This window comes from Heloderma suspectum, chromosome 14, assembly GCF_057233095.1.
Source record: "Heloderma suspectum isolate Gila_16-S chromosome 14, 16-S_ref, whole genome shotgun sequence".
Lineage (NCBI taxonomy): Eukaryota > Metazoa > Chordata > Lepidosauria > Squamata > Helodermatidae > Heloderma > Heloderma suspectum.
The window spans coordinates 19,684,494-19,710,653 of NC_139471.1; the positions used below are offsets into that span (position 1 = coordinate 19,684,494).

The window sequence follows — 26,160 nt, forward strand, 5'->3', positions numbered from 1 at the left end:
CCTCGCGGCCAATGAAAAGAAGGGCGGGGCGGGGCGGGGCGGGGCGGGGCGTACCGATTGGGGGAAAGGGCGCCGTGGTAGCGAGGAGGGGCTCGCTATTGGCTAGTGGAATGGCATACGACGGGCCAGCAAGCGTGAGGCGAAATGGGGCAGGAGGCAGAACGTAAAGTTGGATTGGCAAGGAATATGAAGGGCGGGGATGCGAGAATGGACGGACACGACGGCCACCCAATAAGGAATAGGAACGACGTCCAGGATCAATAGACAAGACAAACGGATGGGGCCAATCGGCTTGACACTGTCAAGGTGACAAGGGAATGACGCCTTTCTGCGGAGGCCCTCGAAGCCAATCGAGCCGATGGCAGCGGCGCGTTGCCCGGCGCGGGGGGTGGAAACCGGCACCCGATAGGCAGGAGCGTCGCCCAATGAGGGGGAAGGCAGGAGGCGGCCGATTCTGGAAGCCATTACGCCACTGCCGCAAGCCACAGGCTCTCTTTGGTGCGGGCTTCGCCGGGTAGCTGGGGTACGCAATTTGCGTATCTGTCTTCGTCTTCGGGGAGAGCGGAGGGGGAGGGAAGCCGGCGCCTCGCAGGCTTCTTGGGGGCCAGAGGGGGCCAGCCCCGCCCGAGGCGGGCTGGCTGCACCGGGGCTCCTCTCGCCTTGTAGGCCTCAGCGCCTCGGGCCCTCCCTGCATTCCTCTCAGCGCCCCGCGACCCCCAAGGCGCCCCTGCGGCGTCCATTTTCTTCGCTCTGTCCCGGGCCCTGCAGCAGCTGCCCCTCCGGCGCCAGGAATCGTGTCGAAGTTGAAATGGGTTGTTCCCCCCCCGCCCCCCCGAAATTATATTGCAACTGGAAGGGTTGCCCCTTGCCCGCCCTCAGGGATCAGACTGGGCTGCCAGCATCGCCTCTCCTCCCTCAGAAATGAAATTGGGATGCTAGCATCGCCTTTTCCTCCCTCAGAAATCAGATTGGGATGCTAGCATCACTTTTTCCTGCCCCTTTTCCTCCCTCAGGAATGAAATTGGGATGCTAGCATCGCCTTTTCCTCCCTCAGAAATCAGATTGGGATGCTAGCATCACTTTTTCCTGCCCCTTTTCCTCGGGAATGAGATTGGGACGCTAGCATCACCTTTTCCTGCCCCCTTTCCTCCCTCAGAAATGAAATTGGGATGCTAGCATCGCCTTTTCCTCCCTCAGAAAATAGATTGGGATGCTAGCGTCACTTTTTCCTGCCCCTTTTCCTCCCTCAGGAATGAAATTGGGATGCTAGCATCGCCTTTTCCTCCCTCAGAAATCAGATTGGGATGCTAGCATCACTTTTTCCTGCCCCTTTTCCTCCCTCAGGAATGAAATTGGGATGCTAGCATCGCCTCTCCTCCCTCAGAAATCAGATTGGGATGCTAGCATCACTTTTTCCTGCCCCTTTTCCTCCGGGAATGAGATTGGGACGCTAGCATCGCCTTTTCCTGCCCCCTTTCCTCCCTCAGAAATGAAATTGGGATGCTAGCATCGCCTTTTCCTCCCTCAGAAAATAGATTGGGATGCTAGCGTCACTTTTTCCTGCCCCTTTTCCTCGGGAATGAGATTGGGATGCTAGCGTCACTTTTTCCTGCCCCTTTTCCTCCGGGAATGAGATTGGGATGCTAGCATCGCCTTTTCCTGCCCCCTTTCCTCCCTCAGAAATGAGATTGGAATGGTCGAATCGCCTTTTCCTGCCCCCTTTCCTCCCTCAGAAATGAGATTGGAATGGTCGAATCGCCTTTTCCTCCCTCAGAAATCAGATTGGAATGCTAGGATCACTTTTTCCTGCCCCTTTTCCTCCAGGAATGAGATTGGGATGCTAGCGTCACTTTTTCCTGCCCCTTTTCCTCCGGGAATGAGATTGGGACGCTAGCATCGCCTTTTCCTGCCCCCATTCCTCCCTCAGAAATGAGATTGGAATGCTAGGATCACTTTTTCCTGCCCCTTTTCCTCCTTCGGGAATGAGATTGGGATGCTAGCATCGCCTTTTCCTGCCCCCTTTCCTCCCTCAGAAATGAGATTGGAATGGTTGAATCGCCTTTTCCTGCCCCTTTTCCTCCCTCAGGAATGAAATTGGGATGCTAGCATCGCCTTTTCCTCCCTCAGAAATCAGATTGGAATGCTAGGATCACTTTTTCTTGCCCCTTTTCCTCCGGGAATGAGATTGGGATGCTAGCATCGCCTTTTCCTGCCCCCTTTCCTCCCTCAGAAATCAGATTGGAATGGTCAAATCGCCTTTTCCTCCCTCAGAAAATAGATTGGGATGCTAGCGTCACTTTTTCCTGCCCCTTTTCCTCGGGAATGAGATTGGGATGCTAGCATCGCCTTTTCCTGCCCCTTTTCCTCCCTCAGGAATGAGTTTGGAATGGTAGCTTCGCTTTTTCCTGCCCCTTTTCCTCCCTCAGGAATGAATAATTTATTTTTCCCCTTTTCCTCCCTCAGGAATGAAATTGGGATGCTAGCATCGCCTTTTCCTCCCTCAGAAATCAGATTGGGATGCTAGCGTCACTTTTTCCTGCCCCTTTTCCTCCCGGAATGAGATTGGGATGCTAGCATTGCCTTTTCCTGCCCCTTTTCCTCCCTCAGGAATGAGTTTGGAATGGTAGCTTCGCTTTTTCCTGCCCCTTTTCCTCCCTCAGGAATGAAATTGGGATGCTAGCATCGCCTTTTCCTCCCTCAGAAATCAGATTGGAATGCTAGGATCACTTTTTCCTGCCCCTTTTCCTCCGGGAATGAGATTGGGATGCTAGCATCGCCTTTTCCTGCCCCCTTTCCTCCCTCAGAAATCAGATTGGAATGGTCAAATCGCCTTTTCCTCCCTCAGAAAATAGATTGGGATGCTAGCGTCACTTTTTCCTGCCCCTTTTCCTCGGGAATGAGATTGGGATGCTAGCATCGCCTTTTCCTGCCCCTTTTCCTCCCTCAGGAATGAGTTTGGAATGGTAGCATCGCTTTTTCCTGCCCCTTTTCCTCCCTCAGGAATGAAATCGGGATGCTAGCATCGCCTTTTCCTCCCTCAGAAATCAGATTGGAATGCTAGCATCACTTTTTCCTGCCCCTTTTCCTCCTTCGGGAATGAGATTGGGATGCTAGCATCGCCTTTTCCTGCCCCCTTTCCTCCCTCAGAAATGAGATTGGAATGGTAGCATCACTTTTTCCTCCCTCAGAAAGTAGATTGGAATGCTAGCATCGCCTTTTCCTTCTCAGAAAGTAGATTGGGCTGCTAGCATCACTTTTTCCCTGCCCCTTTTCCTCCCTCAGAAATTAAATTGGAATGCTAGCATCGCCTTTTCCTGCCCCTTTTCCTCCCTCGGAAATGAGATTGGAATGTTATCAGCACATTTTTCGTGCCCGTTCCTGTCCCTCAAAAATTAAATTGACATGGAATATATAATTTATTTTTCCCCATCCTCAGAAATAATATTGAATTCATTTATTTTTCCTTCCTCCCCTTATGCAATTTTATTGAAAATGAAAGATTTTCTTTTCCCTTCTCCTCCCTCAGAAATTATATGGAAATGTGACATATGTCATATTCCTCCTCCCCTTCCACTTCCTTAGAAGTTATAGTGACACTTGGAATTTCATTTTTCTCTGCCTTTCCTTCTCCTGCTGAAGTTATATTGAAATTATACTTTCCCTCTCATGCACGCAGCTAGAAATCTCATTAAAACTTATATTTTCATCCCTCTATTTCCCTCCTGCATTTTACTTAGGTGCTTTCTTATGTCCAAAATACTGTTGTGGGAGAGAACACCTTTCTTTTAGAATCCTTGATTAGCCCCCACTGCTCTACAGATGACTGAACAATTGTCCTAATAGTGCCATTCCAAGCATGTTTACTTGGAAGTAAGTCTTGCTGAGTTTACTGGAACTTATTCCCAAGTAAATGGGCATAGATTTGCAGCAAATCTTAAACTTGTTTACTCAGATGTAAGTCCCACTATACCCGATGGGATTTACTCCCAGGTAAGTGCATGCACACACCTTGTATCTGCTACTCCTGTCTTTCAGTGGTAAAATTTGGCCCCCATCATCACGCACTATAGTGTTTTGGCTTCTTCGTCTTCCCCATATGCCCTTGTCCTTCCTGTCCCCTCAGCTAGCGCCCCTCCCATGCATAGTTACCCCTTGGAGAACATAAATACTTTCTGTCCCCCCACTTGCCGTCTGTACTTTGAGCCATCTTCTCCCACCAACCCCCCACCCCACCCCTTTTCAAAGTGTTCTTCAAAAAGTGGCTCTATTGAAGCTTTCAACCAGCTTCTGCTCACCATGTACCACGATGTTAAAATGTCTTCCTGCCCAGCTTTTGCAGTTTGTGGCTTTAACCCACACCTTTGAGAGCAAAGAACTCTATAAATCACTCTAAGTCTGCTGCATCCTGCTTTTCCCCAAGACCTTGGTTGAACTTAACTTTACCAACTCTACCCTTTCATGACAGGTCTTGGCCAACAGGCATAACCTCATCTCTCATCCCTTCCTGGAGTTTGGTGACTTCTCCCAGCCTTTTCAGCTTGGCTCCCTGCTCTTTCCCAGGCATCCTGCCATCCTGCTTTGTCTCTGGACTTCACCTCAAGCCTGCAACACCCAGCTTGCCTTGGGCCTCAAGACATCTCATGGCCATGTCATCTCCTCCAGCACCGCCGGCCAAGAAACGGAAGATGAACTTCTCGGAGCGGGAAGTAGAGATAATCGTGGAGGAGCTTGAGCGGAGCAAACACCTGCTCATCAACCACTTCAACGCGGGTGTGCCACTGGCTGCCAAGGCCGCTGCCTGGCACAACATCCTGCGCCGTGTTAATGCTGTTTCCACTTGCCGCCGGGAGCTGCCAGAAGTGAAGAAAAAATGGTCTGATCTCAAGACTGAGGTGCGGCGCAAGGTGGCACAGGTCCGGGCTGCAATGGAAGGAGGTGGCGACGGGCAGGATGGAGGCGGTGAGGGGCAGGATGCCGAGGATCCATCAGGCGCTACAGCTGCCCCAGTGATACTCACTCCCATGCAGCAGCGCATCTGTAACCTGCTGGGGGAAGCCACCATTATCAGCCTGCCCGCTGGAGACTGCACTGCTGCAGATGGGTCAGACATACCTATTACAGCTGCAGCCACTACTGTCACCCTTACTCAGAGTAAGTGTGTTGTTTCTTCCCTCCCCACAACGTGCAGAGTGCTGAATGCCTGTTCAAAAGTGTTCAACTTGATGGGAGCCATTATCCTATTTTAATCTGACTAATATGCAGCCATGTATCTCATATCATGTATAGAATTTTGAGAATTTAAGCCTTTTTTCCTGGATATACGAAGAGTCTTGTGGCATCTTGAAATCTAACGGGTTTATTGAAAACAGTTTTATTGTGGCACAAGCTTTCATGAAATAAAACGTTTTGCGACAGATGCATAAAGTGTTCTATTTAGTCTGCAGATGTATAGATATGGGGGGAGAGAAATGCGAGGCCAGAAGTGTGCAAAATGCAAGAAACCTCTGGCTCTGTTACTGGTGTATTTAAACGTGCTAAAGGCCACTCGTTTTATATGTAGAAAGAAAATGAGTCGAGCAGTGCCTTAAAGAGTAAAAAGCATTCTGGCAAAAGCTGCAGCCCGCTTTTTCAGACACATGAAGTGTTTATGTTGCAATGGGTTTATCAGATTTCTGTAAATAGAAGTATCACTGTGCATTTGCCTTAAGGCAGCGGGGAGCAACCTTCTTCACCCCAAGGGATGCATGTGGTGGTGGGTGGTGGGTGGCATATAATAGGGGGCATGTCCAGAGGCGGCTGTGGGCAGCCACAAGTGGTGTGTGTCCCCACACACACACACAAAGCCTTCATCCTGTTCACACGCACACTGGCACACACAGACACTGATGCACAGTGCACACATAGTCACACAAATATTCAGAGGGAGGACTGGCACATGGGGAGGAGAGTTAACCCTCCCCATCGTAATCATGGTCTCCCAGCAGCCTTGGCAGGCGGTGGAACTGTGATTTGCATGGGAAGGGTGGCATGAAGAGTTCATCCCTGCACACCGTTCTCTCTGTGAAAATTGCAGTCTCACCCAGTCCACTGAACAGCTGTTTGGCAGGCTGGCAGAGCTCGACTGTGATGGAGGGAATTTGGCGGTCGGAAATTTGGTGAGCAGTGGCTTTGGCACCTCATGGGCTGCGCTGCAGGTCCACCTCCAAGGGCTGCATGCGGCCCCTGAGTTGCGTATATGTGACAAGGCAATGCCCAACCACGGTCTTGGACTTAAATGGGATATTCAGGCAATGTGTTTCTGTGGGAGCTAATTGTTAGGCAATTGCTCTTGATACCTGGATCTTCTGAATAGAGCAAAAGCAGACCTTCCGTTCGCTAGTTTGGGGTGCTGCTGGCTGCCTCTCTGTGGAGATCTGATATGAGGTGGTGGATCTGGCTGTCGAACTGTGTATACACTGTGCCTCCACCTATATATTTGTAAATAAACTCATATTACAAAGCGCCATAAGCTTCCATGACCTTCCAAAGCTAACAAAACCTGGACAAGCAAATAAGCACTGTGGCCTGGAACTTCTCACCATTCAGAGAAGTGAGGTGAGAGTAACGATATGTATCTGATGAAGAGAACTCTAGTCTGTGAAAAACACCATCAATCGGTTAGCCTTAAGGTCCCACAAGGCTCTCTGCTGTTTCTGTTGCAACAAACTAAAATAGCTGCCCCTACAGAACATGCATGTGTGGGAGAGAGCTGTAGTCTTTACAGTTGGGAGAAAGATGGATAACTTCTGCTCAGAAACCAGGAAAGGTCTAAGTGGTGCTTCGCCGGCAGGAGGGATTAAGATCAGCATCCTGCTCCTCCGCCACTCCCACCTGTTCCCCTGCACCTTCTGCTCTTCTCTGCTTCTGCAAAACCGCCATAACTAGAAACAGTATGTTGAGAGACATGGAGTGCCCCTCCTAGCCGCCGCCCCCAACCCAGCTTCTTTCTGGAATATTTGATTAATGGGCTCCGCTCATGTTTTTTAGGGAATGACTGATCATGACATTTATTGCCAGTGAGGAAGTCGTATTTTCACAACCCTGATTTGCAGCTGACTATTGTGCTGCCTTCCCCAGCGTGTGATTTTGTTTGCTTGCGTGAATAAACTCCATGTTTCCCTGCAGGTGTCTTTCTAACATGGTGCACCTATTCTCTACAAGTGACATACTGTGGGTAGATGGTTCTAGTGCTGTTTCTGTTCTTGTGCCTGGAACTAACTATGAAGGCAGAGAAAAGGGGGGAAAAACCTCTAGTAAAGCTAGGGAGAGAAACTATTCCCCCTCCCCAAACATTTTATTAGAAACATGAAATGCTGAAAAATCTTCCTATGAAATATCTCCTAGTTTGGAATGAATGAAATGCTTTTTAAGACAAAGCTTTAATAATTCAAAATGTATAGTATGAATAGTTTTTTTAAATTTAAATCTACATGGCATTAGAATTCCTGTCTGTTCTTGTATATTCTGTAGACCAATTTTCCCCAATGTGGCACCCTCCAGGTGTTTTAGACTACAATGCCAATCAGCCCCAGTCAGCATGGCCAATGGTCAGGCATGATGGGAATTGTAGTCAAAAATGTTTGGAGAGTTTGGGAGGGCTTCTGTAGACATATACAACACTCAAATGCATTTTTACACCTAGAGGGTGCTGCCATCTCCATGAGAGGAATTGTTACTTGCCCTCGAGTGACCTTCTGGGGAATTGTTGCTTGCCTTCTGGTGATTTTTGGAAATACTAAAGTAATAAGTATACAGTGTCTGTTGCCCTTTTGACTTTGCCTCTCTCTTGTGGTAGACCTTTCACCTCTCTCCTCTAAATGCTGTGACAAAGTCACCCTGCTACAAAAGTAAAGGCATTTTTTGAGGCTGCAATCCAGTGTGTGCTTACATGGGAGTAAGGTCCATTACATGCATAGGATTATTCTATATGCTTCATAAATATGCTAAGTAGTACAATTTTATGTGCTAAAAGTATAAATTATGCATTTTGTGTTAAATAAAATAAGTTTAGGCTCAATAAGAAAGCAACGGTTTCATGCATTTCAATTTCCACCAAAGTTGCCATGTTTTTCAGGTGGGGTAGTTTCTCCATGGCTTCAAAATTTCCAGAAATTTTACCCAGAGCACCTTTCCACCTCTTCCTTTCCTCAAGTCCCCTTCAAAACCAAATTTTTCCATGAAGCTTTTGAACAGCCTCTTAATGAAACTAAGCACATGAACATAAACTGAAAGTGTGTTGTTACGTGATGCGACCCATATATCAACTCATACACATTCTAACGAGACCTACACACCCACTTATAAGGAATCTTTAGACACTGGCAAATAGAGTGTCTATGGCTAAGAAGTTGATTCCCGCCCAAAGACATCCACACTCAGACACCATTGAAGAGAATAACACCACAATGGCACATTTATTGAGGTTTACAGAGATTTCAAATGCACAAGCTGATTTGGGGGAAATTAGCTGTGCAAATGGATTTGTTAACGTTTAGACCAATTGGGGATGCTCCAGTCTTCACCAAGTTATGCCTTGGCGAGGAAATTAGCTGCATTCTTGGTGAAGCTGAGCTGAGTAGTTTTCAAGACTGCGGGCGTGAGGCTTCCCAAGGCTTGAAGCATACACACCTACACACACAAGAGAGGGGAAAGAGGAGGTGGAGGCTATAATTTGTCCTAAGGAGCTCCAAGAGCAATATACCTTTCCCTGGGCTGAAGCCCTTTCCTGCAGACAAGAACTAGCGAGCGTTGCAACTCCTGGTCTCGGATGAAGAGGAAGGAAAGCCGGAATCCTTGACTAGGGGAGGCAAGGCACCCAATGATGGCATCTTGCTCTGGCAAGCAAGGAACCTATTGATTTCAGTGGGGAGGAGTCTAGTCCTTCAGGGATTTCAGCATGGAGCCTTTCCTCTGGGAGGAGAGACGTTGAGTGATTTCAGCAGCAGCATCAGACCTTACCCTGGGAGTTGAAGCACCCGGTGATTTCAGCAGCATGGCCCCATGCCTTTGGGAAGAGGGAGGAGTGGGGGACTCTGGCTGCTCAAACCTGAGGCTTCCTATACAGTTCTGAGAAAAGTTGTGACATCACAGCTATGATGCACCAGACAATGCTCATTTTGTCAGTATAACAAAAGAGGGTGCTTGGTGTTGATGGCTGTACTTACTGGAAACAAAAGTCCTACTGGGTCCTTCTTACTATCTACATTATGTTAACAAAAGATGACCTTACAAGCTAATGATTGTCTTAAGGACAGCTCTCAAGGCTGGAGTGCAACAATAGGAGCATGTTGCAGGTAGCTGACCTTACCAGATATCACTCCTGCTATCCAGCACATTCATGTTTTTGTGCAGTTTTTTACTCCCACCTTTGCCTTTGGGGAATGCATTTTAGGAAGGCCATTCAAAACAGAATTCCTTGATCTAGTTTTATGTAATTGCTCTCAATCCCATCCCTGTGCCTTTCCCCACCTTTGCTGGAGATGAAGATCCCTGGCTTTTTGGCTGTCTCTCAAAACGGAGTCAGTACTGTTCACTCAGAAGAGAGCTGCTTCATAACAGTGTTCTTTCTCTGTTTACTCTTCCCTCTATTGGTCTCTTCCTCCTCCTCCTCTTGTTCTATTTTTTATTGTAAGTTCATTGGGACAGGGGCCTGTCTTGTCGTTACTCTGTAAAAACCACCAGGCATGTTGATGGTGAGATATAAAAATAAAGAATGAGATTCTGTTAACTGGTTGACAGGCCATTCTGTTCAACATTCTACTGGACAGGAAGCAGCAGAATGGGAGATTCCTGCATCCTAGCACCATATTGCGTATGAGTCATGGGTGTGTTTGTCATAGCTAAAACAAGAACACCCAGTTTTATCTTGCTGAAGGAATAGTTCCCAATAGGCTAGCTTCTCCTTTCTTGGGCAAGTCAGAAGTCGTCATTCTCTCCTTACCAAACATTGTACTGCATTATACATTCCAGTGTTACACTGAGGTTGTGTCTTGATTCTGAGTGCATCTAAGAGTGCAACATCTTGTCTCCAGAATTCTAAAGCTGCCTCTTTCCAAGCCTTGGCTTGCAAATCATTTATATGCTCTTGAGAAACGTTATGTTACTGTCTCTCCTAGGCCTCCTGCCGAAACTATTGCACTCTACAGCAGGGGTGGGCAGGTTTTAGGCTTGTTGTGGATTCTAGTTTGTTTTTCATTTAAAAAACCCCACCGTCCATCAACCAGAGCCAGGTGCAAAATAATTTATCAGGAAGGATTGCAGAACAAAGTGCCTCAGCACATATTCAGTCGAGGAATTTTTTTCAGTACCAGAACTAGAGCTCTGTCAGACATCCTTTCGCACACAAATCTACTTGGTCCTGTTTCTTGATCTTAGCTGCCTAGTTTAGAAGGGAAATAGTTTTTTGTAGCTGCTATTGTTAAACCATTGGGAGTTAGAATTTTTTGATTTACTGCAGATCTCTTGGATATCTGCACAGAGATCCCAATCTACCTTCTGTCTTTCTCTGCTTTACATTTTCCTATGCATACATATGATACTATTAGGGTTTAAAAATTGAATTGCTGTGCCACCACTGGCAACGTAAACATTTGGCCTGGCCACTGGCAATCAGATTCTGAAGAGACCACAAAATGGATTTCTTCTCCTACATGTGTAAGACCTGGTGCTACCTCCTCTGAACTTAAAACCCTTCATTTAAGCCATGTTTTCGTGGGGCACAGCTGTGAGCATATGCAGAAGAATGTGGGGAAGAGATCGAAACACACCAGGAAGGATCCCTCCTTTCACTGGCACATTCAGGTCTCAGTTTCTCCTTCTAAGTTGGCTCCTAATTTTGCAACCTAACCCAGTCATTCTCACTTCCTACAGAGAAGCCTCCATTTTTCTCCTGCTTATTTTTATTGCTGTTGCAGGGCTGGAAATACAGTTCAGGTTCCTATGCACTAGCGAGAATGGGTTGGAGCCAGAGGAACCAGCTGATCAGTGTTACTGATAGGGATTCTGTATTTGAGGTATGCTGATTATAGAAGACGTAGCCCATTATCTATTGTATTGTCCTCTCTGTGCCTGTGTGATGGATAAGTTCTGTTGTTGTTGTTTTAAATCTGATTTGCTACCAAGGATAAGACTATATAGCCAAAATATGCATGTCTTGTTTGTTCAACAACATCGAAAGTAGATCCCATACAAAGTGGCTGACTTTCCCATGCCGTCAGAAAAATGAGAGGGAATTTTGTGAAGCTGAGTGCAATTTCTTGTTAGGAAGACTCTAAAATCCTGTATTATATGGAAACTTTGTTGATTGGCTGTTCAATTCTGGTATATATTAAGCTGTGGTGTTGACCTATGTTTTGTTTATTAAGTGTTCTGTTGTGTTATGCTCTATGCTTTAAAATAATATGGACTTAAGGCTGCAGAGTTCAGTCAATGTTAAATAGACTAAGGGCACAGTCTTATGCATGTTTAGACAAAAAAAAGGCCTACAACGCCCAGCACCCCAGGCAGCCATGCTGGCTGGGGCATGCTCAGAGTTGCAGGCCTTTTTTCTGTCTAAACATGCATAGGAATGTTGCCTTAAGGCTACAGTCCCATTCTCATTTATCTGGGAGTAGGTCTCATTGAATTCAATGGGATTTATTTCTTTGTAGACATGTAGAGGATTACATTGTTATTGCTATCAGCATCATCAGTTGAAGTACTTATAAACACTAGAGGTTGTAACATCTTAACCTCTTCCCCACCCCCCACCCCAGTCTCATGGGAGGGAATGCCTCATCTCTAGTGTGCCTTCTGCAATGCCTTATGGGCACCATCTAAAACAAACTTTGGTTTTGCTTTCAGAACTATTGTTTGTACCCACAGGCACATAGCACTGATTATTGCTTTTACCCATTACCTTCAAATTTTGTTGAAAGCTAGTGTATAAACATTCTGATTTTTTTTTTTTTAAGTTACCCTCCCTCTCTTTCTTCCTAGTTCCAGCAGAGACAACGTACCATAGTTTGGAGGATGGTGTTGTGGAGTACTGCACAACAGAAGCCCCCACCACAGTCACTGCTGAAGCCCCCTTGGAGATGATGGCTCAGCAAGCGGAGGTCTCTGGGAAGCCTCAGGAGCTGAAGAGCAGAATTGCCCTGAACTCGGCAAAGCTTCTGCAGGAGCAGCGAGTGACCAATCTGCACGTGAAAGAGATCGCCCAGCACCTCGAGCAACAAAACGACCTGCTGCAGATGATCCGCCGCTCTCAGGAAGTGCAGGCGTGCGCACAGGAGCGCCAGGCCCTGGCCATGGAAGGGACACAGGCGGCTCTGAACGCCCTCATCCAGATCCTTCGCCCCATGATTAAGGACTTCCGTCGGTTTCTGCAGAGCAATACACCTGCCCCATCAGTGACCACAGACCCAAGCCGAGCAGCTCAAAACGGACAAGATGGGATCATTCAATGAAATAAAGCCTTCCAGACACAGACTTGGTAGAGAGAGTAAGCAGGGGGTATCTGCGACCTTGCCAGCATGAGTGAACTGGTTCAGTGCCTGCCTCTAGAAGCTGAAAGCCTCTTCTGGATTATACCCAGCCTTGCTGCTGCTTTTAAACAATTGTTTAAACGTGTACACATATGGCCTTTATTGGGCATACATGACAAAGTCATAACTTAACATTGGGTTTTTCAAAAAACATACAAAAAGATTGAAAAAATAGATTTTATATAAAAGAAAACACCTTTTTCTTTATTGTGTGAAGAATTACCATTTTCAGGGTTTTTAGTTTAGGTTAGGGTCATCATATAATGGCGAGAGTCTTGAACTGGTCACAAAAGAACTTTCAAAGGAGGCCTGTACCTAGTAGTGGGGACCCTTGCTAGTATTGCAGCAGAGCAGTGTTTCTCTGTGTGGAGCTACACATTACATTAAATGCATAGTTTGATATTGCATGATGATGTTTTTTAACTTCAAAGAGCAGCTGGAGGACTACAGTGTGTGTGTGGGAGATAGGAAGTTAACCCATTCACCCACACACACGCACAGACTCACGAAGCTGCGATTTGACAGGGGAGGGAAGCAGCTAGCCTAGCTTGGGGAGGGACTTTTGTTGAGATCGCGCCACATGGCAAAAGGATTTTAGAAGAAACCCTCCCTCGCTGCAACCCCAAGCCTGATCAGGCCCCTCTGCAACTGTTATTTCATGTTGTTGGCAATGTACCGTTTAAAAAACAACACATTTATCATAACATGTAGTTTGACCCAAGGACAATGTATCTTTGACTCGTTGTCGCCATAACTTCTACTGTCTGTATCCAGGGTCAGCCCAATCGTATGTCGGGCTGATGGAAGTTGTAGGCCAAAACATCTGGAGGTTCCACCGGATTTATCCTGTCAGCAACCCCATGAGATTAAGTTAGTTTGAGTGGTGACTGGCTGAAGATCACCTAGTGAGCTTCATGTCTGAACAGAGGTTTGAACCTGGGTCTGCCCAGTCCAACATTCTAGCCACTTACCACATAGATTGGGAAGAAGAAGCTGGATCCTGCGTTGTTGCCATCTCCCACTTGTGTTGCTTCAGAATTGTGTTAGGAAACTACAGGAGATTGTTGGGTGGTTGCCTAAAATGTAGATGATCCACCACCAATAAATTGTAAAATTTAAGAACACGAGAAGAATCATACAATCCTAGAAGAGTAGGGTTGGAAGGGGCCTACAAGGCCATCGAGTCCAACCCCCTGCTCAATGCAGGAATCCAAGACAGAGCATCCCTGACAGGTGGCTGTCCAGCCTCGTCTTGAATGCCTCCAGTGTGGGAGAGGCCCCCACCTCCCTATGGAATGGGTTCCACTGTCGTACTGCTCTAACAGTCAGGAAGTTTTCCCTGATGTTCAGCCGGAATCTGGCTTCCTGTAACTCGAGCCCATTATTCCGTGACCTGCACACTAGGATGATTGAAAAGAGATACTGGTCTTCCTCTCTGTGACAACCTTTCAAGTACTTGAAGAGCGATTGGATTAAAGCTCTATCTAGTCCAGCATCCAGTTTCCTATGCTGACAAGTCAAATACTTTGGTGATGCCCATGGCAGAACATCCAGGCAATCACCCTTCCCTGCTGTTGTCTCCCAGCAAGTGATATTCATAGGTACACTACAGCCTTCTTGAACCTGATGCCTTCCAGATGTCTTGGACAACAACGCCCATAATTCCTGGCCAGCGTGCTGTCTGGGAATTATGGGAGTTGCAGTCCAACACATCTGGAGCATACCAGGTTGGAGAAGGCTGCAGTATACTGCCTGTGAGTCTGGAAGATCCAATTAAATATTATGGCTAAAGCCTCCAGTGGGCCTATCTGACATGAATTCATCAGATCTTTTAAAGAAATCTAAGCTGGTGGTCACTGCTATATCTTGCAGCAGAAATGCCATAAATTGTGCATTGTGTGTGTGTGGAAATATTTGTCTTTGGTCTGTCCTGAACTTCCTGCATATCAGTTTCAGTGGATGATCCGGAATTCCAGTATTATGGGAGAGGGAGGCAGGCAGGCCGTGCTATGCAAGTTGGGTGAAGCAACCTGCTTCAGGCAACACCGTGATGGGGGTTAGATGAAAGTGGAAAATGGCACAGCAAGACTTTGAGAAAGTCTTTTTTAAAGTCTACCTGGGGGTGGGGGTGAGACTTGGGCTGTGCTTCAGGCAAGAAAATATCTCCATCCAGCTCTGGAGAAATATCTCCATCCAGCTCTGGAGAAATATCTCCATCCAGCTCTGTGGGGGAATATATCTCCACTTAGTCTACACAATGCATAATTGTATAAGCCTGTCTCTTGCCTTCCACCATCCCCTTATTTCTGAGCTAAAACCCCCCAAAGCTTTAGCCTTTCCATGTAGCAAAGCTGCTTCAGTTCCTAATCCTGGCTAGCCGTGTGAATCATAGAATAGTAGGGTTGGAAGGGGCCTACAAGGCCATTGCGTCCAACCCCCTGCTCAGTGCAGGAATCCAGCTAATGAAGTTAGCTGGAAAGTTCTGGTGGCAATATCAAGCAGCAGAACACCTGATCACCTAGGCTAAGGGGAACAGTCAGTTGTGGTGGAGAGGCTGTTATATATTCCACTTAATTCTGGCTGTTCACTACCATAATTCGGCCTACATTGGACTGTGAGCCAATGCAGTGACTGACTAGTAGCCTTAAGTTCTAGAGTCCCCCACGTCCAAGAAGGGAGCAGAGAGAATGGAGAGATGGATGAAGTTTCTGAGATTCCTTCCTGATTTCATTTCTTGCCTGCTGGTGGTGCTACACATCCAACGTTGATGGGTTTTTTTTTCCTAAGCTATTGCTGTTGTTTTTTCAAAGTAGGATAACTATTAAAGGCCTTAACAAAAAACTGAAGTGCACGTTCAACTGTTAGCAACGGTACTGAATAAAATATACTTTCTGACAAATAGTCATGTAGCTGCAGTGGCATCAGAGAGATCCTGCAATGGTTGTGTAACTGTCATGCATGGCTGTCTTTGTGGTTCTGCCTCTTTTTTACTTGATTGATTGTAAGTGTCTGAGGGAGTGGCGAGGAAGTGTGAGGGATTTTTTAAATGCCTTTGGACTGGCAAACTCTCCCAAAAGAATTAGATGAAACAGAGGGTTTTAGAGATGCCTTTTTTAGGGCTGCCTGACACAGATGGGAGCGGGGGGACAATACTATGGCCCCTGGACAGTGTCTGGGGGGGCCATAGGCGCCTTTGGAATCCTGGATCCAAAGTCGGAGACAGCGCTCCAACCTCAGATCCAAGAATGCCCACTCCCCCCCCCCCGCCCCCAGCAGCGTAAAAAGAACTGCACCGGCTGCCTCTCCAAGGTTGGGAACTTGACCTCGGAGAGGGGTAAAGGGGGCATTCCCGTAGGCAGTAAGAGGAGAGGACTGGAAAGGCCGGGATATGAGCTATGCCAAGGCTTTTTCAGCCTCCTTGCCTCCCCCATCAAGACACCCCAACTAGATGGGCAGAAAAGCCCGTCTAGCAAAAATGCAGGGCAGGAGGAGCAGTGAAGGAAACGATCACTTCCACTGCTCTGCACTGGATGCTCATAAGCCTACTCGATGCTTGCAAGCCTCCGCGTTCAGGGGATTACAAGCATCGAGGGCAGAAGTCATAGGACTGTGCCTGACAAGGGGATTCTCCCACTGCCCCACCCCAAATGGCAGGCAGATCATAATATAGTTCCATGGATAGACGGAGGTGACAATAAATAGTGGTACTACCAATGCAGCAATGCCAGAATTTGGCCAAGCATGAAGTCTCTGCTATACCAACTATTGTGGCGTAGAACTTCGTCTTACACATGCTGGAAACAGCATTGGGTTATGCTCTGAGAGTCCCTATGGCTAGAGTGCCGGCCAGACGCAGGCTGAAATCCCTACTCAGCCATGAAGCCCACACTGCCCAGTTAAGCCTTAGGTCAGTTATTGTCTCTCTCCACCAAACATACTTTGCTGGGTAGTTCTGAATGTAAAATGGGGTTTCTTAGAGCAGGGGTAGGCAGAAGGTAGATCTCTGGGTGATTTGAAGTAAATTTACAAGAATTTCTGTCTGCCAATTGTTTAACAACAGCTGCTACAAAATGACCCCCGTCCCTGCCCTAAATTGTACCACTGAAATAAAGAACGCTTGGAGTAACCAAGGCAGGTTTTGTGTGGAAAGATGGTGAGCTCTGTTACTCAAAACAAACTCCTGGACTCATAATTCTTTCATTCTAAGCGTACGTCTTTTGCAGTTGTTTGGTAGATCTCGGGGTTCTAGTAAAAAAGAAAAGAAAAAGTAGATCCCGCAAGCCAGAAGTTTTCCTACCCTTGCCTTAGAAGAAGGGTGGGATAAAAATGTAATAACTGCTAGTTAGAGGCTGCTGTATCAAGTAATCAAGACAAGTGCTGGAGATGCAAGTCTCACAGCATTGAACTATCAAGCTAACTACAGGCTTTTGCACTGGAGAGCATGCAATGTGGCATGTCCCGTCACAGTGAAGAGGTAAGCAGCAGTCATCTCAATCCTGATACCGCAGCCTACTGGTTAAAAGCTTGCCTGTTCAAATGCATGATGCTCAGGTCTGCTTCACATCTCCTCTCTCTCGCGCACACACACACACACACACACACATGTATGGAAACAGAAATGAATGTCACTGACCCATACGTCTGTTACCATGCACACGCAACAAACCTATTTGCAGCCACCGTACTTGGACAAGGAAATGCACCAAGAAGCTAGTGGTGGCAGCAGCTCAGCGCCGGCTCCAGGTTTTTGAGAGCCCGTGGGAAAGGCTCTCTCAATGCCCCCCCCCCCAGTCAGTCCACCTTCTCACCCCCATGGTCATCATCTGCTATTGCGCCTCATCCTCTTTCTTGTCATTGCTCCTGGTTGCTTGCTTGACAAAGAGAAAGCCCGTAAGCAGGTAGGCAATGGCATCTACTGCTCCTGCTCTCCACCTCCATTGTCCGAGCCGGAACGAGAGGCAAGTGAACAAGCAGGTTGCAATGGTGAGGAGGGGGAGCCGCTCCAGGGGGCTCTTGTCAGTGGCCCTCTGCTGGGGTATTGGCCCTCAGCAAGTGCCCAACCAGGCCTACCCTTGACACTGGCCCTGCTTCAGGTCCGTGCTGATCAGCAGTTGATATCCCTAAGCCATACTTGCAAAGGCTTTCTAGGAGATACTTTTGGGCATGGCAGAAGCAGGTGTATGAAAACTGTGTTTGCTACAGGTTAGTACATGTATTTATTTTTAATCCCCCACCTCACTCAAGATGGTCCACAGGGTTTCCCACCTCCCCCCACCTTCATTCTCCCAACAACTGTAGCCTGAGAGATGGTGACTGGACCAATTTCTCACGGTAACCAATGGGGATTTGAACCCAATCTTAGTGCAACATTTTAACCAGGTCTTCCCCAGACTGGTGCCCTCTCGATTTGTTGGGCTACAACGCCCATCATTCCCGGCCTGCACTGAGCACCACACCAAGCTGGTGTCTGTGTCCGTGTCAGTTCCTGGTATGAAGGAAGGTGGGATTTGGACTCGTGACATCTAAGGTATACCAGCCTTCCCCAACTTTGAGGTTTCCAGATATATTAGACTACAGCCTCCCATCCCCCCCAGCCAGCATGGCCATGGTGGCTGGGAATGATGGGAATTGCAGCCCAACACATCTGGAGGGCCCCAGGTTGGGGAAGGCTGCCCTAACCATATACCACACTGGCTCTCCAACTGCAACCGGATAAGCCGGTTTGAAACTATATGAACCAGCTTGAAGCGGTCATCGTTGCCTCCCCAGACACTACCTATTATGAAAGTTGTTGGGGGGAAATTCTCTTGGGTATTTCACATACCAAAGAAACAAAAGGAAGTATAAAGATTGAAGAAGGAGAAGAAGAAAGCTGTCTGAGGAAGAAACTCTGGTTTTTCCACTTATCTGGGCTCAGGAATTCATCAGCTGCAGCCTCTCTTTACTAGTTTGTCAGGGACTCAAGAAGAGATGCAGCAACAAGCCCATGATGTTTGCTCTTTTACGCTCTCTCTCTCTCTCTCTCTCTCTCTCTCTTTCGCCTAGCTGTCTCTGGGGTGGTCAACCTGCGTTTAGGTTCCCCCACTTCAAACGGCATGACTGAATTCTCCATTCCAACCCCCAAGCCCGCAACAGACCCAACCTCTACACATAGAAAACTAACGTATCAAGGAAAATTCTAGGTTAGGCTTCTCCTTGACATGCTAACATTCTATATGAGGTTTTCTAAATGTTTTGAAAATTATATCTGGCTTTTCAGCCCACGGCAACACATAATAATTCATTGCAACAATAAACAGCCAGTGCAGGCTGAGCAAAACCAGAGTAATATACTCCAAAAAGTGTATCCCAGGCAGCATTCTGCCGCTAAATAAATAAGGATTAAATAAATTAATGTGGCCCTTTAGTAGCATCCTGTATACATATAGCAAGCTCATTCTTCAAGTGTAGATCATTATGTAGCCAAAACGGCCCCACGCACGCACAAGAGGGAGGTATCGGCAGGCTTTGGGGAACCCAAACTTTGGGGTTGGACTTGATGGCCTTGTAGGCCCCTTCCAACCCTACTATTCTATGATTCTATGAACCCCAAGGTTTGCAGAATGACAAAAAAAGCCCCTACCAGGGGGAACCCCCAATACAGCCCAGTGGGGACTGAATATGCTCAGTGGACACATAATGCTGACTTGTGGGCAGACCCTCTTAGAAGTCAAGAGAGGCCCATTTTTTGAATTTTTGGATTTTTGAAGAAATGCCAAAACAGCGTTACAAAAATTGTGGTATATTTTAGATGTTTACATTTAACAAATTAACGCTTTGAACACAAAAAATACAATGCAGTAATTTGTAATAAATGTTGCTTTTTTATTTAACAAGTGCATTTCTAGCTCTTTTTCCTGTGCAAATTCACCAATTATTCTGGAAAATTTTTAGTTTTCTTGCAGCGTCACAGCTTACGTTAATCATAGCAAGGCCATTCAAACGGTCTTGTCCCATAGCTGAACGGTAGTAATTCTTGACCTGAGAAAAAACTAAAGAAAATCCTCACTGCACAGTGACATTAGGAAACATACCAGCAAGTCTAAGTTAGAGTATTTCTAGAAGCAGTTCCTTTGGCTTATAATCCAGTTTAAAGTTCACAGAATATATTCGCTTGATGAAAATGACCTCTGCACACAGATCTGTTGATATTTCTTTGGTGTACTTTCTTTGGAATTGTTTTGCTGATGTACGTAGATCTTCACTACTCAGGCTATTAAACTGCCAGAGAAATCCGAACAGGTTACAAATTACATGGAAGGAGCAATCCTATGGCCGCTAGACAGTGGCTAGACGGCCATAGGATATGGTGTTTCCCAGGAACTGACCTCGCCCTCGCCCTGAGGTCAGTTCCCGGAGAACCGACCTCCCCCCACTTCCGCGCTGCTTCGGAGGCAGAGCAGAACAGCCCCGTCCTCCATGCTTGCAAGAGGAGCGCACAGCGGCTGGAAAGGGGCATGTCGGGGGGCATTCCGGGGTGGGGAGGGCAGAAATGCCTGTACGACACATCCAATGTGTTGTGCAGCAGCCTCCTTCCCCGCTCAGCCCTCCCACGACTAGACAGCTGCAATCAGCTGTCTAGCCAAAAAAGCAGGGCGGGAGAAGCACAGAGGGAACGATCCCCTCTGTGCTTCTCCTGCCCTGCTTCGGATAGGCGGTCGCCTCCAAGTTCAGAGGCGGCCGCCTATTTAGTTAGGATTGCGCCCTAGATGATTCAAACCGGCCTTCGAAGGCCCAATATAATGGAGTCAATGATAACAAAGAAGACATTGAATCTATAATGTTGTTCAACATATCTAATCTTGCAATTGCAGGTAAACTCAGATGAAATGCCAATATTCTGACTCTGAGTTACTAATTTGGCCTCACTCAATATCGCTTCCTATTGTTCATGAACCTACTGAATGTCAGCAATGAGACTTTCAATGTTACTCCTTTCAACATCAAGTGTAGCGTTACATGCAACAATCAACAGATTAGTCTGGTGGATCATTGTAAGTAACTTAACCCGCAAAGATGACATTAGAACAAATTCAAGTTTGGACATGTATTTCTGGATAGAATTAAGTTCAGTTTAAGCCTGTGCAGTGAGATTGAGAGATTCGAGTTCACTTAAGGCCTTTCTTACTTGATCTAAATGATGTGCAACTGGTCATACACCATCAATCTGTAAAGACCACCTAGTTTTGGACATCCCATGCAATGAAACAGGAAGACGTTGCTTCATTATTTCCCACCTTCGTGGACTGCTATGGAATAAGGTGTACAGCTGCTGTATAGTTCCAGAGTAAGTGATTGCCTCTTTGCATGATTCCGCACAGTCAACAGCTACCAGGTTTAATGTGTGGTTTCCACAGCTGGAGAAAATGCACTTTGAGTTATGCTCAGATTGTACACCGTTATACTTGCCAGCCATGTTAGATCCATTATTGTAGGGCTTGACCAATGCAGAGTTGAATTAAAATCTAACCCAAATTCCTACAGAATTGTTAAAACTTGAGCAGCAATCTCCATTCCAGTTCTTTTTAACGAAATTATCAAAACATAAAAACCTTTCTTTGACTGAAATTGTTGAGCTGTTATCAACAATCTTTACATATTGAATTACAATAGTGTTTTGTTCCTTGTTAGAACAATCTGGCATAGCATGGACAATTATTGAAAAATATTTAGCATTTCAGAATCTCATCAAAAATAGGTTTTTGTACAAATGAGCTGCAAAGTTCAATGAATTCATTCTGTATGTGCATGGAGAGATAATGTACTTGCATGCGCCTTTGATTCTCTTGCAACTCTCAGACTGTTTTAACATGTTCAAATGGAAGTGGGTCATATTTGCTTAGCAGTTCAATTATGCCTAGAAAGTTTCCATTGCTGTGATCACCTATGCATTGACTAGGACTAAAGAAAGCCAGTCCCCGCTTAGAAAGAAAAAGGACACCCAGGATGCACTCAAGAATTTTCTTCCACAAATTGATCTCTGTAGTGAGTTCAGCCAAAAGTAAATTCTCTAGTGGCTTATGAGCTGATTATGCCCAACTAGCCTATTTCTATGCCACATAGTTTTCTTTGTGTGATGTTGAATTCTCATGTGATGGTATTCTATCTTTCAACTTCCTCCAGCCTCTGTTGGTGCTCCATCCTGTTTTATTGGAGAGCAACGATGTATTTGTAGAACTTTTATTGAAAATGAAGCATGGCACACACATCATTACCTTGTCGTGGTGCTGGAGCTTGAGCACCTCAATGACGTCAAGAGCTAAACCATGAAGGGACACCCAAGACAAGAAGGTCATGGCAGAGAGGTCAGACTAAATACGACCCTTGGGGAAGGAAACGGCAACTCACCCCAGTATTCTTGCCATGAAAACTAAATGGATCAGTACAACCAGAGATATGTCGGTATACCATCGGAAGATGGGACTCCCAGGTCGGACGATGGTCAAAATGCTACTGGGGAGGAACAGAGGATAAGTTCAACTAGCCCCAGATGTGATGACGCAGCTAGCTCAAAGCCGAAAGGACGGCTAGCAGCCGATGGTGCTGGTGGTGAACGACGAATCCGATGTTCTAAAGATCAACACACCATAGGAACCTGGAATGTAAGCTCTATGAGCCAGGGCAAATTGGATGTGATTATTGGGGAGATGTCAAGATTAAATATAGACATTTTGGGTGTCAGTGAACTGAAATGGACTGGAATGGGCCACTTCACATCAAATGACCACCAGATCTACTACTGTGGACAAGAGGACCGCAGAAGAAATGGAGTAGCCTTCATAATTAATAATAAAGTGCCTAAAGCAGTGCTTGGATACAATCCAAAAAATGACAGAATGATCTCAATTCGAATTCAGGGTAAGCCATTTAACATCACAGTGATCCAAATATACGCCCCAACCACAGATGCTGAAGAAGCAGAAGTAGATCAGTTCTATGAGGATCTGCAGCACCTACTGGATAGTACGCCAAACAAAGATGTTATTTTCATTACAGGAGACTGGAATGCTAAGGTGGGTAGTCAAACGACACCTGGAATTACAGGCAAGCATGGTCTGGGAGAACAAAATGAAGCAGGACATAGGCTGATAGAATTTTGCCAAGACAACTCACTGTGCATAACAAACACTGTCTTCCAACAGCCTAAGAGATGACTTTATACATGGACTTCACCAGACAGTCGACACTGAAATCAGATTGACTACATCCTTTGTAGCCAAAGGTGGCGGACATCTATGCAGTTGGTAAAAACAAGACCTGGAGCTGATTGTAGTTCAGATCACGAACTTCTTATTGCACAATTTAGAATCAGACTAAAGAGAATAGGGAAGACCCACAGATCAGTTAGATATGAGCTCACTAATATTCCTCATGAATATGCAGTGGAGGTGAAGAATAGATTTAAGGGACTAGATTTAGTAGTTAGGGTCCTGGAAGAACTATGGACAGAAATTCGCAACATTGTTCAGGAGGCGGCAACAAAAAACGTCCCAAAGAAAAAGAAAACCAAGAAGGCAAGATGGCTGTATGCTGAGACACTGGAAGCAGCCCAAGAAAGAAGGAAAGCAAAAGGCAACAGTGATAGGGGGAGATATACCCAATTAAATGCAAAATTCCAGAGGTTAGCCAGAAGAGATCAGGAATTATTTTTAAACAAACAATGCGTGGAAGCGGAAGAAGATAATAGAATAGGAAGGACAAGAGACCTCTTCCAGAAAATCAGAAACATTGGAGGTAAATTCCAGGCAAAAATGGGCATGATCAAAAACAAAGATGGCAAGGGCCTAACAGAAGCAGAAGAGATCAAGAAAAGGTGGCAAGAATATACGGAAGATCTGTATAGGAAGGATAATATTATCGGGGATAGATCTGACAGTGTGGTCAGTGAGCTAGAGCCAGACATCCTGAAGAGTGAGGTTGAATGGGCCTTAAGAAGCATTGCTAATAACAAGGCAGCAGGAGATGACGGTATCCCAGCTGAACTGTTTAAAATCTTGCAAGATGATGCTGTCAAGGTGATGCATGCCATATGCCAGCAAATTTGGAAAACACAAGAATGGCCAACAGATTGGAAAAAATCAACTTGTATCCCCATACCAAAAAAGGGAAGCACCGAAGAATGTTCAAACTTTCGAACAGTGGCACTTATTTCACATGCCAGTAAGGTAATGCTCAAGATCTTGCAAGGTAGACTCCAGCAAATCATGGAACGAGAATTGCCAGATGTACAAGCTGGGTTTAGAAAAGGCAGAGGAACTAGAGACCAAATTGCCAATATCCGCTGGATAATGGAGAAAGCCAGGGAGTTTCAGAAAAACATCTATTTCTGTTTTATTGACTATTCTAAAGCCTTTGACTGTGTGGATCATAACAAACTGTGGCAAGTTCTTGGTGGGATGGGGATACCAAGTCATCTTGTCTGCCTCCTGAGGAATCTGTATAACGACCAAGTAGCAACGGTAAGAACAGACCACGGAACAACGGACTGGTTTAGGATTGCGAAAGGAGTACGGCAGGGTTGTATACTCTCATCCTACCTGTTCAACCTGTACGCAGAACACATCATGCGACGTGCTGGGCTTGATGAAGCCAAGGCTGGAGTTAAAATCGCTGGAAGAAACATTAACAATCTCAGATATGCAGATGATACCACTTTGATGGCTGAAAGCGAGGAGGAGCTGAGGAACCTCATGATGAAGGTGAAAAAAGAAAGTGCAAAAGCCGGCTTGCAGTTAAACTTCAAAAAAACCAAGATTATGGCAACCAGCTTGATTGATAACTGGCAAATAGAGGGAGAAAACGTGGAGGCAGTGACAGACTTTGTCTTTCTCGGCGCAAAGATTACTGCAGATGCTGACTGCAGCCAGGAAATCAGAAGACGTTTACTTCTTGGGAGGACAGCAATGACAAATCTTGATAAAATAGTGAAGAGCAGAGACATCACACTGACAAAAAAGGTCCGCATAGTTCAAGCAATGTCTTCCCCGTAGTAACCTATGGCTGCGAGAGCTGGACCATAAGGAAGGCTGAGCAAAGGAAGATAGATGCTTTTGAACTGTGGTGCTGGAGGAAAATTCTGAGAGTGCCTTGGACTGCAAGAAGATCAAACCAGTCCATCCTCCAGGAAATAAAGCCAGACTGCTCACTTGAGGGAATTATATTAAAGGCAAAACTGAAGTACTTTGGCCACATAATGAGAAGACAGGACACCCTGGAGAAGATGCTGGTGCTAGGGAAAGTGGAAGGCCAAAGGAAGAGGGGCCGACCAAGGGCAAGGTGGATGGATGATATTCTGGAGGTGACAGACTTGACCTTGGGGGAGCTGGGGGTGGCGACGGCTGACAGGAAGTTCTGGTGTGGGCTGGTCCAATAAGTCATGAAGAGTCGGAAGCGACTGAATAAACAACAACAAACACACTGAAGTTTGTTTTACTGTACTCCAACATAAACAGTCTCTGGTGCAAGTTTCACCATTAGATTTTTTTTTTTGTCAGCAGACGAGTAGGAAAAGCATGACTTTCAGCATGGCATGGAATGCTTCTTGGAATTTCAAAAGGACTGATTTGGGGTGTCTCTACATTAAGCAAAACCCCCCACATCCTTACTGGGGCTTTGTGCTTTTGGTTTCTTTGCTCACAGCCCCCAGGAAAGCGACGACTTACTTCTGAGAAGATTGTGCTGTAAGTCTGCAATCCTAGGCATGCTTACTTGGGAGTAAGCCCTGTTGAACACATAGGATCACGCTGTAAGTCTTCAACCCTTGGCACACTTACCTGGGAGCAAGCCCCATTGAATATAATGGGGTGCTCTGAATCAACAGAGGATGTTGATTTTGAGCTTGGTGGGGTGGGGGATCAGATCTGTCTCCCTTCGTTGCAGGGAGGCATTTTGCTCAAGCATTTACATGGCAGATACATAGTTTGAATCAAGGAAAGGCCTTCCTTGGCAAGTTCATAGCACTAAGCTGGCACTACATACTGCTGATATGGCACCATTAACTTTTATTATTAGTCTATCTCTGATCTTTTTGAAAGTGGGATAAAGGGGGAAATGTGTGGGAGACGTCCTGGAGGTTGACAATATTGTGTAAAGGACTTCCGAGAGTGACCAATCACGAGCGTGCAATAAAATGCTTGTGTAGAGACACCCTTTGAGAAATGACTGTATTTGGGCAGCATTAATTCATAGTGCAGTACAGGCGGTGTGGCCCGGTAATGGGACACAAGTTTAAAGTTGTATGATGAACATCTTCTTTCAATCCTGTCAGTTTATCTTTGTATATATAACCTCATTTGGAGATAACATCAAGTCTAAATTTGAGGTCCTCTGTGAACATTAGGCTAGGGCCAAATGGCCTTCCTCCCCCACCCCCACCCCCACCCCCCAATAGGCCCTGCTTGTGTGAGGAAGGTAATGGAACGGAGTATTCTGGAAAAGGGCCTGGCTAGAAACCTGAACAGGGGTACTCCATGCTGCAACACTTTGTTGCAGGTCCACCTAGTAAGTGCTACTATTAGAGAAAGCTAATGAAAAATGCAAGCGGATCAAAGGGGAGCTC

At 46.1% G+C, this 26,160-nt stretch overlaps 1 protein-coding gene across 4 annotated transcripts; it reads left to right on the plus strand.

Annotated features, from left to right (window-relative positions):
- Window positions 1-59: 59 nt before the first annotated feature.
- On the plus strand, window positions 60-15,452 carry NAIF1 (nuclear apoptosis inducing factor 1). Of its 4 annotated transcripts, none has more exons than XM_084821069.1 (3): window positions 60-306; window positions 4,466-5,151; window positions 12,016-15,452. In XM_084821069.1, the coding sequence occupies exons 1-3, from the start codon at window positions 278-280 to the stop codon at window positions 12,483-12,485; spliced, it is 1,185 nt and encodes a 394-aa protein (XP_084677195.1). In that variant the 5' UTR covers window positions 60-277; the 3' UTR covers window positions 12,486-15,452. The 4 variants fall into 4 exon arrangements, with proteins under 4 accessions (XP_084677195.1, XP_084677197.1, XP_084677198.1 ...); XM_084821071.1 differs by lacking the exon at window positions 60-306 and adding an exon at window positions 451-523; XM_084821072.1 differs by lacking the exon at window positions 60-306 and adding an exon at window positions 451-498.
- Window positions 15,453-26,160: the final 10,708 nt, after the last annotated feature.

Bases quoted from the DNA above. Each gene is read 5' to 3' on its own strand.
- NAIF1 (XM_084821069.1), top strand. From the start codon at position 278: ATGGGGCCAATCGGCTTGACACTGTCAAG. The intron at 307-4,465 runs GTGACAAGGGAA...CTTTCATGACAG, and splicing joins ATCGGCTTGACACTGTCAAG to GTCTTGGCCAACAGGCATAA. The intron at 5,152-12,015 runs GTAAGTGTGTTG...CTTTCTTCCTAG, and splicing joins TACTGTCACCCTTACTCAGA to TTCCAGCAGAGACAACGTAC.